General features: G+C 39.6%; 1 protein-coding gene across 1 annotated transcript in view; it reads left to right on the plus strand.

Moving 5' to 3' along the window:
• The first annotated feature begins 11,507 nt into the window (after positions 1 to 11,507).
• Positions 11,508 to 12,664, plus strand: part of PIK3C2G (phosphatidylinositol-4-phosphate 3-kinase catalytic subunit type 2 gamma) — a 209,812-nt gene continuing 208,655 nt past the window's right edge. Inside the window, exon 1 of the mRNA XM_059816945.1 lies at positions 11,508 to 12,167. Within this exon, the coding sequence (XP_059672928.1) occupies positions 11,508 to 12,167 (660 nt within the window). The remainder of the gene's footprint in view (positions 12,168 to 12,664) is intronic.

The following is a 12,664-nucleotide window of genomic DNA, read 5'->3' on the forward strand; positions in this document are numbered from 1 at the left end:
TCTTATTTTCTTTGCTTGATGGCCTAATTAAAAACACATTACATCAGCATCATTTTCTTCTCTATGATATAGCATCCCAAGACCCTCATCACTATTACAACCTTGCTGTGCTACTTGCTATAAAACCTGTCACACAAGTATTGCACCTACTCGAGTAAGTTCTAGTCTAATTAGAAAATAGATGAAACAACTACATATGCAAATCATAAAAGGAAAAAAAAACCAAGAGGAAGCAGTAAAATCAAAGTAAAGAAAATAATTTTTGTGCATAATTATGATGTTTCCCAGAAGATGCAGGGCGGGGAACTGCAACTCAGAACCTGAACTCTGAGGATTGCAGTTCACCACTGGTTTACCCTACAAAATTTCAGAGCACCCAGATAAAATGTTCACGCAATATACTGCATGATCACAAGAGGGCGACGGGCTTGGACATACACGTTCGCTTTAAAGTTGACCTTTTCGAGCTTTCATGAATTTATCCTGTTTTCAAAAAAGTTTTCCTATGAACTGCAAGGCTCGCTTCTGATTTCCTTCTCAGTTCTGAAAAAAATGCAGCTACTAAGAAACCCTGGTATGTCACAATCTTATTCCTAGCTCCAAAATATTATTCTCTCTCTTTATGTTGGACAGGCTTTTCTAGATCCTGGAGGAATATATGACTTTGCTTTGCACTGTGTAACAGGGCAGCCCTGGTGAATGGGAGGAGAGTGGAGTACAGGTCTCATAGTAGCCGGTCCAGCCTCAAGGATACAGGAGTGGCCACAGAGAACAGGAAGAGTCTGCAAGATAATCAGTTCCTCCATCCCTTCCCAAACCAAACTGTCACAAATCATGCTGTGCCATGGGAATACCACTTTTTCAAAACCTTTGAGGGATATAACAAATTCTAGTACTTGCTAACAAAGATGATGACTGGGAAAAAAACCAAACCCAAACCACCTTTTTGCAAGACAAACATCTACAATAAAAACTTCTAAATTCTCTTCCTCTTTGTAGCTAAGATTTGCCATATCCTCTAAAGCAGAGTAAAAACCCAGGCAGCAGTAAAGAAGCTGTCTTGGTTAAAAGACACTGTGCCTCCTGCCAACAACGCTATTTAGTGTTTATCTCTATTACATCCATCTGTAGCTAATTGTATAGTTATGGTAATAGTGCCCTCCAGAGGAATTTTAAAGGAATTATAATACTCAGAGTTAATACAAAAGATGTTTTAAAAGTGAGTGCAACAGGAAAATGGAATATTATTAAAATGATAAAATACTTGAACCTCAGGGGAAAAAAATCTCAATATCAAAGCTCTTTCTATTTTGCATGTGCGTTTACATCTAAGAAAACCATATCCTAGTTACAATAGGCTTCTTCATAGCCTGATAGCAAACATGAAGTTTGCATAACTCCATCTGAATCAAGGATATAAAAGTAGATCAACCAAGCAAAGAATGAGATAGCTATTTGTAGTCTGCAGCAAACATGAACAATGAGTGGGTTCCAGCCGTCTAGGATGTCTGGATTTTTCCTGGACTTGCTGCTATAATGTAGGCATGGCACAATTAATAGAGGCAGTCAGATATAAGTGCAGATGTTCAAGGAGTTCTTTGGATGAGGTTTATTTTAATATAAAGATAAACCATGCTTTTATTCTCAAATTCCAGTATAGAGGGTTTTTTCACGGCCATCGATTGTAACATGCTGTGACACTAGGCCTCAAAAAAAGGGCATGTTACTGTGATACAATATGATATCTTATTTTAGACTGTCTCCTGGAGGCCTGCAGTACAGCCTTCTGAGATGACACCTCAGCACCTGAATGTCAGGTGTATTTAAATATCCTTGGGGTTTTTTTAAGGCTCTCAACCTATGGGGTCAAATTGCTCTGTTTTACATTCTGAAAATCCTGTCCCCTCCTCCTACAAAAAACAACCAGCCCTTAATGAAAACCGAAATGACAGTGAGTTCTGCATTCTTTTGCTTTTAGGCATACCCCAGGCTCATGTTTGACCTGAACGCTGCAGGTTTGCAATCAGATGTCCGGGCTCAGAGCTTTGCATCAGGACAGCTCCCATGCTGATGCTACTACAACTGGAAGGAGCAGTCTGGTGTTCTCATGCTTGGGATCAGATGGATCTGGTAAGTTCAGCACTTCCCTGGGAAAGAAGGGAGATGGTTGTGCTGCTTGTGATTATCTCTTCATAACAGGGTCACTGCCCTCAGTCTAAAACTTCTTCTAAACTGAGGTTTCTTGTTTTGCATGAACCTCAAAGGAGAGTGAAGTGAGCTAGGCATAGACTGGTGGGGCAGGGGTGACAAGACTTCACTGCTGAATGTAGGGAATGTACCTAACCCCAAAGCTTCCTGTTTTTTCACTTTCCTCAGCAACTGTGGTAAAAAGCGTGTCCCTCCCTATCTGTATTCAGGTCATTAGCGCTTGGTGGTTTTGGCCATCTTGTTGGCCATGGTGATGCATGGTACTGCTTGTTTCTTTTATAGTACTTACCCAATACTCCCCACCCAAAAGTACCAGGAGATTACTGTCTGTGTAGAGACTATCGAACTTTTTGAATGAGGGGTTTTCATGGGCTGTTGAATGGGTGAGGATGAGTAGAGCGCTCTCTTGCTTTTCTCTCTTCCTTTCCTAAGCCAATGCTTGCCAGATGATCTGATCTCATTGTGAGCTGGGAACCTGTCCCTGGAAGATACCAGCTGCCTGTATAGGCCGTTGTGCATGGATACTAACTCCTTCTCCTTCATTTTCCCCTGAGGTATCCCTACTTCAGCACAATTTTTTCTTGCCCTCCCCACCTGGGCCTCGCAGTTCCCCCTGATTTCTACGTGTGTAGCAGCTTACCTCTGATGTGAAGCACTGTGCTGCTGACTCCCTTCTTGGCATCGATTTATTCCTGTACTTGAGAGGAAGACGGAGCAAGGTGGGGAGGCCAGAGGAGGAGAAGCAATAAGGGTTGGCTGGGCTGCCCAAAATAATGCAAGGTGGAACACAAATCTAAGTCACGGCTACTGCAATGGGATGAGTACCCTTTGGTGTCATTGAGTAGAGTGTATGTTTATCGCTGCAGAAGTGCTGCAGTGCGAGCATCTTGCCCAGACCCAGTGGACGCCCCTCACCTGTTTAATTCTACAGGTCCAGTGAACAGGGTCTTCCCTGTTGCTCCCCTGGTTCATAAATACAAAAACATCATTAGCCAAACCATGAGCAGGATAGCACAGGACCTGACACAGCAGAGAACAGTTGCTATTATAAGGATAATCTGTGCAAGTACCATTGATGGGGAAGGTACTTTGGGGTGATAGATGAAGCTGGATTCTCAGCGCTGCAAGTATCTCTTTGCCAGCTACTTATTCATAAGCCAGTCCAGTTGTGGTGGAGGGCTGCTGTGAGCTTAATTTCCGCGTAGCAGTTTGCAGAAATATGTTTTATTGCAGGTAAGCAGTCCTTTTGCATTATTTATGTCAAAACTCAAGTAAATTATTGTTGGCTTTCATGCTGCAGGTGAAGTTTTAATGAAAACACTAATGAAAGCTTTGCTGGCATGCATAGGCAACCTAAGTATGCAGCCAAATTAGCTATCTAAGCAGATGCTTTATATCCTGAATTGCATATAAGGAATGTTGTTAAGTTGGTTTAAAAATTATATATACACTCATGAACTTTTTTTTTTAAAGCCATATGTTTTAGGGTTTTTTTTAAAGGCAAGTGTTTCAGTCGTACTGTGAACAATTATGACAGTAAAATTAAAGTCGGAAGAAATATGTAAGAAGCTACCCACGTGCAAGAAGTTCAGGGAAAATTCAGAAATATTGCATTTAAGACATTGTAGTACTGCAACATATGCATTACTGCAAACGTAAGCAAAGCATCCTTGTGGAAAGACATGTTGAGACGAGGTTGATACTGTGTAAGTAAGCTATTGTTTTGGCTTTAGATGCCTGTATTTTTATGCTTAAACAGTTATTAATTTGTTTTCTTTGATAAAGGCAGTAGAGCTGATTTAGATGTTATACGAGGTTTACAGTACATACTAGCTTATAGTGTCATATGTACTGGTTTATAGTATAAACCTAGTATAAGGTTTTATAATTTCACTGGTTTCACTGAAGATACCCATGGCATCAATAAGAGAAAAGGACTCAGTCCTACTACTTCATCTGAATATGGAAAAATCCACTGAGCTGACACATCATGTGAACCAAAGGTCTACTCACAGCAAAACCCAACAAGGAGTGCAAGTGGGTCTTTATTACCATTTCCCGTTCTCTCTTATGTGGTCACTTAAGAGCTGAATTTAAAGCCATGCTTAAGTTAGGGCCTCTTCAAGGCAATCATAATATTAACAGCTCCATGAGGCAGCATGGCCAGGCTACAATAGGAAAGTTGCCCTAGCTCTGTCACCTTGGCTGAGGTCTGCCAGAATGGTTGAGCTCTGTGGTTTGGGGTATTCTCTGCTCTCCTTTTGCTCTAGCAATCCTGTCAAGTCCCATGCACCATGAGCTAGAACAGGAGGGTGTCTTAGGAATGGTGATGAGCCAGCTCACTAAATTTTCCATAGGAAAAAGCCTTCCGTAGTGACTAGGGAGCTTGTCTTAATAGTGTGCTAGTATCACAAGGCTGTGTTTTTATATTTGTGCAGTCTGTGATAAGAACAATTTCTGGAAGGTCAACAAACCCTATTTAATCCATTGGAATGACAAAGCTGAATTTCACAGAAAGCTATTGAGCAGGCACACTGGACTGGGGAGGCGAAAAGAATAGCATAAGAAAACAGTGGAAAAAATCACAGAAGGTAAGAGAAATAGAAGAAAACAGCTCAAAGTGAAATTTATAAAGCCGTATGAACAAAAGCTTTGGCTTTAACCACTCCTCAGCTTCGGGATGTTTGACTCTCTCAGCTAAAACTTGTGGCTTGACTTCTTTTCTGAAGCATTTAAGCTCTCTTCTTGGGTCACTTAGAGTTTATTAGGCATTTATATGTATGTATAAACATAAATTAGGCTTTTATAGAAAGATCTATATATACATATAGATATATACTTATATATGCATGTATGCATATACATGTGTGTTTACATCCATATATTTATATATAAGCATACATATATGAGAGCATGTGTGAAAGCGTGTATATATACACGTAAAAAATCTGCCTGCTTGTCTTATTTTAACTCTCTATTTTAAGATGGTTGCAATAAGACTGTTCTCCATTTCAGCACTTAATTTTCTCAACAGTTTGATTGTGGTTTTTTTAAAGCTGGAGTAATTGTTTCTGCCAGAAACAACTGGTAAAGTGTGCTGTTCCTTTCAGAGGATCAAAGTACAAAAGATGTTCAAATAAAAGGAGAGATTAAAACCCGTAGTCTACATTTAGTCATGGCTAGCTTTGCAGTCTGCGCATGCAGACTGTGGAGGTTGATCTTTCACAACAGCGTATTTCAAACCTCAGGCGGGTGTTGGTAACTTAGTAACTTTGTATATTATATGGAAGTGTCAGCAGAGCCTGTGAAAATATTTTCTATGTAAAACAAAATGTTTTCTATTTATTGTTCTTGCAAAAGTGAAACTTTGCTTCCCTCCCCCTCTTCTTCTCTCTCTGTCCTTTCCCTGACTTGTTCCATGTGAGTAAATAGAGGGTGTTAACGTTTTCAGAATTGAAAAGTCCTTTTTGCCCTTTACAGCAAACACCTCCTTTACTGATTAAACCACTGTATTGTGTTTGTTGCAACTTTTATTTTCTTTGCCCAGCAGCATCTCCTCTGCTGGGTTTTACTACACAGGTAAGAAGGCACAATCCCTGCTTGATGAAGCTTCTAAGTGAGAAAGAAATAAGGGCCTGTAATACAAAAAAACCAGATCTTAACATCTCTTTGTTACCAGAATTCTTGATCCTGACATCGATCGCTTTGTTTTCACCAGCACATGGAAAAACGCTGTTTTACCTGTGTAGTTTTGCTGTTACCTTGCCATTGCTTTGGTGCAGCACTGGTTTGGAACACTGATCTAAGAGAAGAAGTATTATATCATCTTTAAGCAGGATCTCAATAATCATGAATCTTTCCCATAAAGGGCAACCTTCTGACAGGGGCCATATTTGTCAGTAATGATGATGGATGTGATGACATTCCCTGCAGCCAGACATAAAGTTTAATTGCCACTGCGCTTGACACAGTGATCTCTGTTCCTTGCCTCACAGTTTTGGGGAAATGACAGTAGGTGGCACTGGAGAATAGTAACACAAACGTTATGAAATGGAGCAGTTTCCTCACTGGCTCTCTCTTTAGCCAGTTTTATGGCCCCACGGATTGCTGAAACACTTTGCTGCATTCCCTTTGCAAGCCTGTTACTACTTGAAGCCTCAAGTCTTCAAATGCCAGGGTGCGATTTGGGAAAGCTTCAAACTGTGTGTGAAGCAACACTGAGAGCAAAAGCCTGCTGAAGATGCTGTATTTCGTCTTTGGGTGTGTTAGAGTCACTATTTTGCCAGCTCTTTACCCGCAGCTTTTTATCAGACGTAGCTTGTATGAGCACGCTCACACATGGTTTAAATCAAATACATGATTCTTCTTTAATCTGAATGAGATGTAGGCTCCTGCCGGTTGGTGGAGCAGTGAGAGTATCAAACAGAAGGAAAGGAAGTATCCCAGGGAGTATCCAGTTTACTTTGTCTCTAGAGATTTTGTCCCACATGCCAGCAAAAAAGGAGGAGACAATTCTTGGTAGTTCTAGGAGGAGTTACGGTAAAAAAAGTGACTCAGCAGTTTCCTGCCTACTACTTCGATGGGAAACAGAAAACAGAAAAAAGTGGCCACCTTTAAAGCCTAATAAAATCCTGGAAATGTTCAGAGTTTCCCAAGAAAAACCTTCAAAACCTTCTCTTGGAAATCACTGTGGGGAGAGAGGGGGACGTGTCTCAGCTCAGTTCATATTATGCGTATAACCTTCTGTGTTTGCTTGGGAATACAAGCTCTTCCCATGCATATTTCCTCTGTTTTCTTGATCCTGCTCCTTTTACTGTGTCCAGTCACTGTGAGATGAAGCAACATCACACTGCCATAAACTCTGAAATGGCAGCTCCTAAAATTGGTGTGTTCCTCTCTCTCAGGATTGCTTTACAGTAATCACTGGTAATGACTACAGTACAGCACAAATGCTACCAAATAGTTTGTGGAGCAAGTTGACACTTTAAGGGTTGGAGAATATATGAGGAAAAAATGCATTACCTTTCACCAACTGAAATAAGTTTTGTCCTTGGCTAACTGCTTTTATATCACAATGACATCATTGACACCTTTTTGCTATACTTTGAAGGGCAGAGTTCTCCCTGTAATAATACTTTATCAAATTATTACTTCATTCAGTTTATCACATATAAGATATCTGAGATTAATTATTAACTTTAAATGCTTTATCCTAATCTGTTCAGTCTTACTGCATGGCTTTTTATAACTGAAATATTGTTCTGTTGATACTGACTCCCTCACTATTTTTGAGGATATTTTCCTGCCTGTAGCAACCTTGGAGTAGACTAGGGTTGGGATTTCGTGTGAATTCTGAATAGCCACTTCAGTGGAGCAATTTATACCTTTTTAAGGAATGGTATGAAGCGTGGAGGCAGATGGTCCCTGAGGGAACTCCCTCTGCGTCGTGCCTGGAGCAGCCTCTGCTGCTCCCTTTTATGGAGGGTCCTGGGCTCCTTGAGGTCTAGGAAGATGTTTGTGACCAGTGCTGTATTTACTCCAGCTCTTCAGCAGGCCCTTTGCAGAGGGGGAAGGCTTCATTGGTCTTTGGGAAATATCCCAGCATAAGGGAAGTTCTTCCCCCATTAGACTGTCACAGCTCTGCATACTGGGGAACCAAAGCCAGAGGACCTCTTTGCCATGCAAGATTTGTACTGTCCCCTTCTGATAGCAGAGCTAGGAGTGCCTTTCAGAGCACGCACCACCAGCACAGATAGATGGAAGCTGCAATGAAGATGGAGTAGAGTAAAATTTCTGAATCCTGTTCTTGTGCAGAAGTCTTTCTAAGAGGCAAGTCTTTCCCTTGGAGAAGTTGTCTTGTTATTTTAAGCATGTTTGATACTTGTACTGAAAGTGTGAGATCATCTACCACCATGTTTAAAAAAAAAAAAAAAAAAAGGTTGTGTTCCCAAATTGAGAAAGAGAACAGATAAGGTGTTACCTTTTTATTGTTACTGCTGTTTGAAATTTCCCTGAAGGAAGACGTGGGAAAGAATCATTACCACAGTAAACCGGTTAAACAGGAAGGAAACCTTCTGATGAAAAAGTTACACCTCCTTGATACTGAAAGCACATAGGTCATCTGAACGTGTCTGTGAACAGGAAGACATAGGAGACTGTATATTCTTCTAACAAATTATGTGTTTCAGGTAAGAGGTTGCAACAAATATTCTTACCGCTTAGCAAGTGGTCCAGCTGTCTCCTCCTGGGTTCTGGTAAAAAGAGAAAATTGAGCCCGCAGTGCACCAAGCTTTTATACTAGAATGCATGTGCATGCTGAAGTAAGGGAAGTATTTTCGTGTGCTTGGAAAGCAACTGCAATGTCTTGAGCATTGTGTGATGCTGTCAAATCTCTTGATTTTTAGTGAATATTTTACAGTATTTGTTGGGATTGTCCCTTAAAACCCCCGATCCCAGAACCATATGATTACATGAAAACATGGCTGTCATTTGAAAGGAAAAGGAGGGCTTCATAGCTGTAGGAAAAAAAAGTCAAACCCTCCAAAATGTGAATTCAGAAACCACAAGGCAAAGAAAATTAACTTAGAAACTTCACCTTTTTTTAAAAAAATGCATTATAAATTTTGCCTCATTAGTGATTTTTGAAAATTCGGTGTTATCAATGCACTTTGCATGATTCAAATGGAGTAACAGTGGCTGGCAAAGAGCCAGATCCTTTCCTGAAGTTTCTATGTTGTTTTGAAAAGATCAGGAGTTGGCCCGAATACAGACCCTAGTCTTACTAACCGAACTAGCAGGTAAGACTTAAACCACTGAGATTTACAACATGGCATGCTGAGTTTCCAGTCTAAATGGTTAGTTTTAAATGCAAGCCTATATAAGAGAGACACAGTGCTACAAACAGTGCTGTGTGAGCGCCTGCTCCCTGCCAGGCCCTCCCTCTGCTGTGGTCCAGGCTGCGAGAGAGTGCTCGCTGCATCCTGCAGGCTTCTTGTTACTCACGCGGACTTCCCAGCCCACTGAGGAGAACAGGGGAGCAGAACGCACAGACCAGCCTTTGGCACTATAACTAAACTGCCTGCTTTTAAAGACCACTAGGAAAGCAGCAATCTTCTTTTGAACAGTACGGGAAGTGCAGGAGATAAGCATTCATATACAGATAGATGGAGGTGTGCACTCTGTGTGTGTGCGAATATCTGTCTGTCAGAGAAAGGTGGGATGCCGCATATAAAAGCCTTAGTGGTGAATAAGCAGGTTAGCTGTTAGACATTTATGTATCATTATAAACAGATTTTGCCTGAAATGTAAAGAAAATATTTTAGAAACAGTTGAAAAGGTGTAAAAGGTATTGCATTTTCTGTGCCTCTATTATAGTCTTCCAGGTAGCCAAACTTTATTAAGGAAGATGGGGCTGGAAAGAGATATTCTTTTATCTTTTATTTTTCCTAAAACATTCCAATTTTCAAGACAGAAAAAAAAAAAAGACATTATCTTTCTTGATTTAATGAATATATCCTTTTCTTTCTTGTTTTCTTTCTTTTATTTACCTGCTCTAGAAATGAGAAACAGAGAAAGTTCTAAATGAGGACAATTTCATAAAAAAAATTCTTATTGCTATGCTTATTAATTTTTTTATGCAAAAAAGGGTGTGATCGTAATCTAAAAATGTAGTGAACTGCAGGATTCACTCTGAGAGAAAGGTGCAGAGACTGTAATAGAATTTCATGCTTAATCATCATTCAAAGTGGTATGCATAATTTTGGTTATGCGGCTTAGTGTAACTTCATAAATGCTTTTTTTTTTTTTCCCAAACACAGTTGAAGCAAACCAAAGTGCACAACACGTGGAATCGCTAAGTTGAGTGCTTGAAAGAGTAGTTCGGCCTCTAACTTGGAGATTTCATTTCAGCCTATTTAACTTTTCATTTCTCTTCTCATTCCTCACTGTGGGTGACAGAAGCCTAAGTTACCTAGAGTTTGACTTCAAATAAAACAAAAATAAATAAAGTTGTGATTAATACCTTCTGTTGTAATATAGATTTTCATTGCAAGGCGCTATTATCGAAACTAATACAGTATAGAACTTGGGGACATATTGGAAAAGCTGTTTGTGGAGCTAGCAATTTCTGGGCACAATTTTTATCTTGGTAGCTTTTTTTCCTGCTAGGGAATACATTTTTTTTATTGAATTATTAAATCAGATGTTTCTATTTCTTTTATGTGATAAAGTACCCAGAACAACTGTGTACTTTATGTAGTATTGCTGTTCTGTGTCATTTGTGTTTTTAGGCTACATCTGTATCGGTAAATAAAACAGGCCAAGGCCTTGAAGGCAAATGGCCCAGAATAGATTTTGGTTTTAGAACTAAACTCTCTACCTAAAAAAGATACCCTCACGCCTACTGACAGCAGTCTCCAGTACATGCTGCCAATCTGAACCATAGGTCTACTTGGCACATGCCAAATCTTATTAGGAAGCTTGCTAGTAACAGCATGAATGATGATAAGCTTCTGCAGAAACTTATGCCCTTGCCTGTTAATTTACTAAAAATGGTACAACCTCAGGCTTTGAAGATACATCTGTTTTGAAAAACAAAGAAACAAAAAGGCTGAAATTGATTTATTTATATTTGGGTTCCTTTATATATGCTATATCCAAGCTTTTGGGGTGTAGTGTTTTGAATATTAATTGGAGATCCATGTCTTCTGTGTTGTTTGACTTAACTTTTCTTCACCTGATTACACTAGGATAAAAAGTGGTAGAATATGAAGAAATTTGAGGCACAAAAAAAGAGGAAGATGTGAATGAAACTGCTATTAAAGCGACCGTTAAAACAAATCTTTCCTACCTGCTTGTTTTAGATTCCTGCATTGTGTGCTATACAAGTGTAAAATAATGGAAATAACATGGAGATTTTCTTTAATATTTGTCAGAATTAGTATCTAGACCAATTGTTTCAGGCATCCTGTTGATGCTATTTAGGAGTCCAGGATAATAATAATAACTTATCATTATTATTAAATAATAATAATAAATATGTCTGGAAATAAAGGATCAGGCAAAAGAATATTCAAGCTCCAGATTAAGAGAATATTTCCACCCTGTGGAGAAAGCTTTAAAGCAAAAAAAGACTAAAGAAGTGTACTGCTTTCATTATAGTAGATATTTTGGGGTTTAACTTTTATTCTGTGCTTCATTTCAGTGGGTATGTAGCTCCAGTTCTGAACGTTACTCTCTTGACCTTGGAACTATTGTAAGACTTCCCTGAGGATTAGTAAGACCCAACAGAAGAATCAGCCATGGCATACTTTGGGATGGTGCCTTTCTCACACAATGAATTTCATGAAGGACAGGCTGGGGACCAAGCATCTTACCCAATGTACCATTCTAGTTCTGCTGGACACGTCCATCTAGGATTCGATCGAATAGTTGATGAAGTCAGCAATGAATTCTTTTTTTATGGTTCATCACATTCACATCATCAGGAAGAAATTTTTTTCCCATCCGAGGTCTTTGGTCTGAATGTGCCTGACCAGCAGTTTTGTGGTCAGCCTCTAGTTGCTTATGGTGAATTTGACCCTGGAAATCCTATCTCTCACTGGCAACAAAGTACAGTGTCACCAACGGTTGGCTTCAGATCTTCTTTACTCTCTGATTACAGAAACTTCTCTCTGGTGGATTCCTACCCCTACAGTCAAGAGAGAGAAATATATGGAGGGAACAGTATAACTCCAGTCACAAATGTGTTTGATTCAAACGTGGAAAGAGGCAACACAAACCTGGGTTTTCAGATAGGTTTTGACAATGTAGATGCTCAGTGTCCCATTCTTTTAGACAACTATCCATTTGGACAAGAAGTGAGAGATGAAAGTGGAAATGGGGAAGCCTGTTTAACTGACACTTCCAGAAGATGCGACATAGGACCTACCTGGCCCAGCAGCTCTGGACATGACAGACAGGTATTTAAATTTTCTCATATTAATGGTGCTTAGAGTTCTTGATTCTTGTTTGTGTCCTTGCACTTTATATATTCACTCACGCTGATGCAACATGGATTAGAAGCACTTGATTTAAAGACCTGATGAAAAATAAAACATTTATGCCTTGGGGGAAGCAAAAGCTTTTGCTCCTGTAGAGAGTTTTTGTCATGTGTCTTATGATTCAGCTGGCCAAAAGCAACTGTGAGACTTCTTATTCACTTCTTATTTGGTCTTTACTACTTCCAAAGATAGAGATGCAGGAAGAAGTGTCAGTTATATTTTCCAATAACTGTGTAACTTGATTTCTTGGCTGTCTCTGTGTCTAGTTTGGCTGACATATCCTGATCCTGAGAGATGAAACATACCATGTCCTGCCTTTGCCATGTTCTGCATGCACTTATCTGTGCATATACAATTATTTTCTAAAAATAGACATACCTACTATAACTGTGGAAGCTGGATCCTATGACACACAG

The sequence above is a fragment of the Gavia stellata genome, chromosome 4 (genome assembly GCF_030936135.1).
Source record: "Gavia stellata isolate bGavSte3 chromosome 4, bGavSte3.hap2, whole genome shotgun sequence".
In the NCBI taxonomy this organism is placed as follows: domain Eukaryota; kingdom Metazoa; phylum Chordata; class Aves; order Gaviiformes; family Gaviidae; genus Gavia; species Gavia stellata.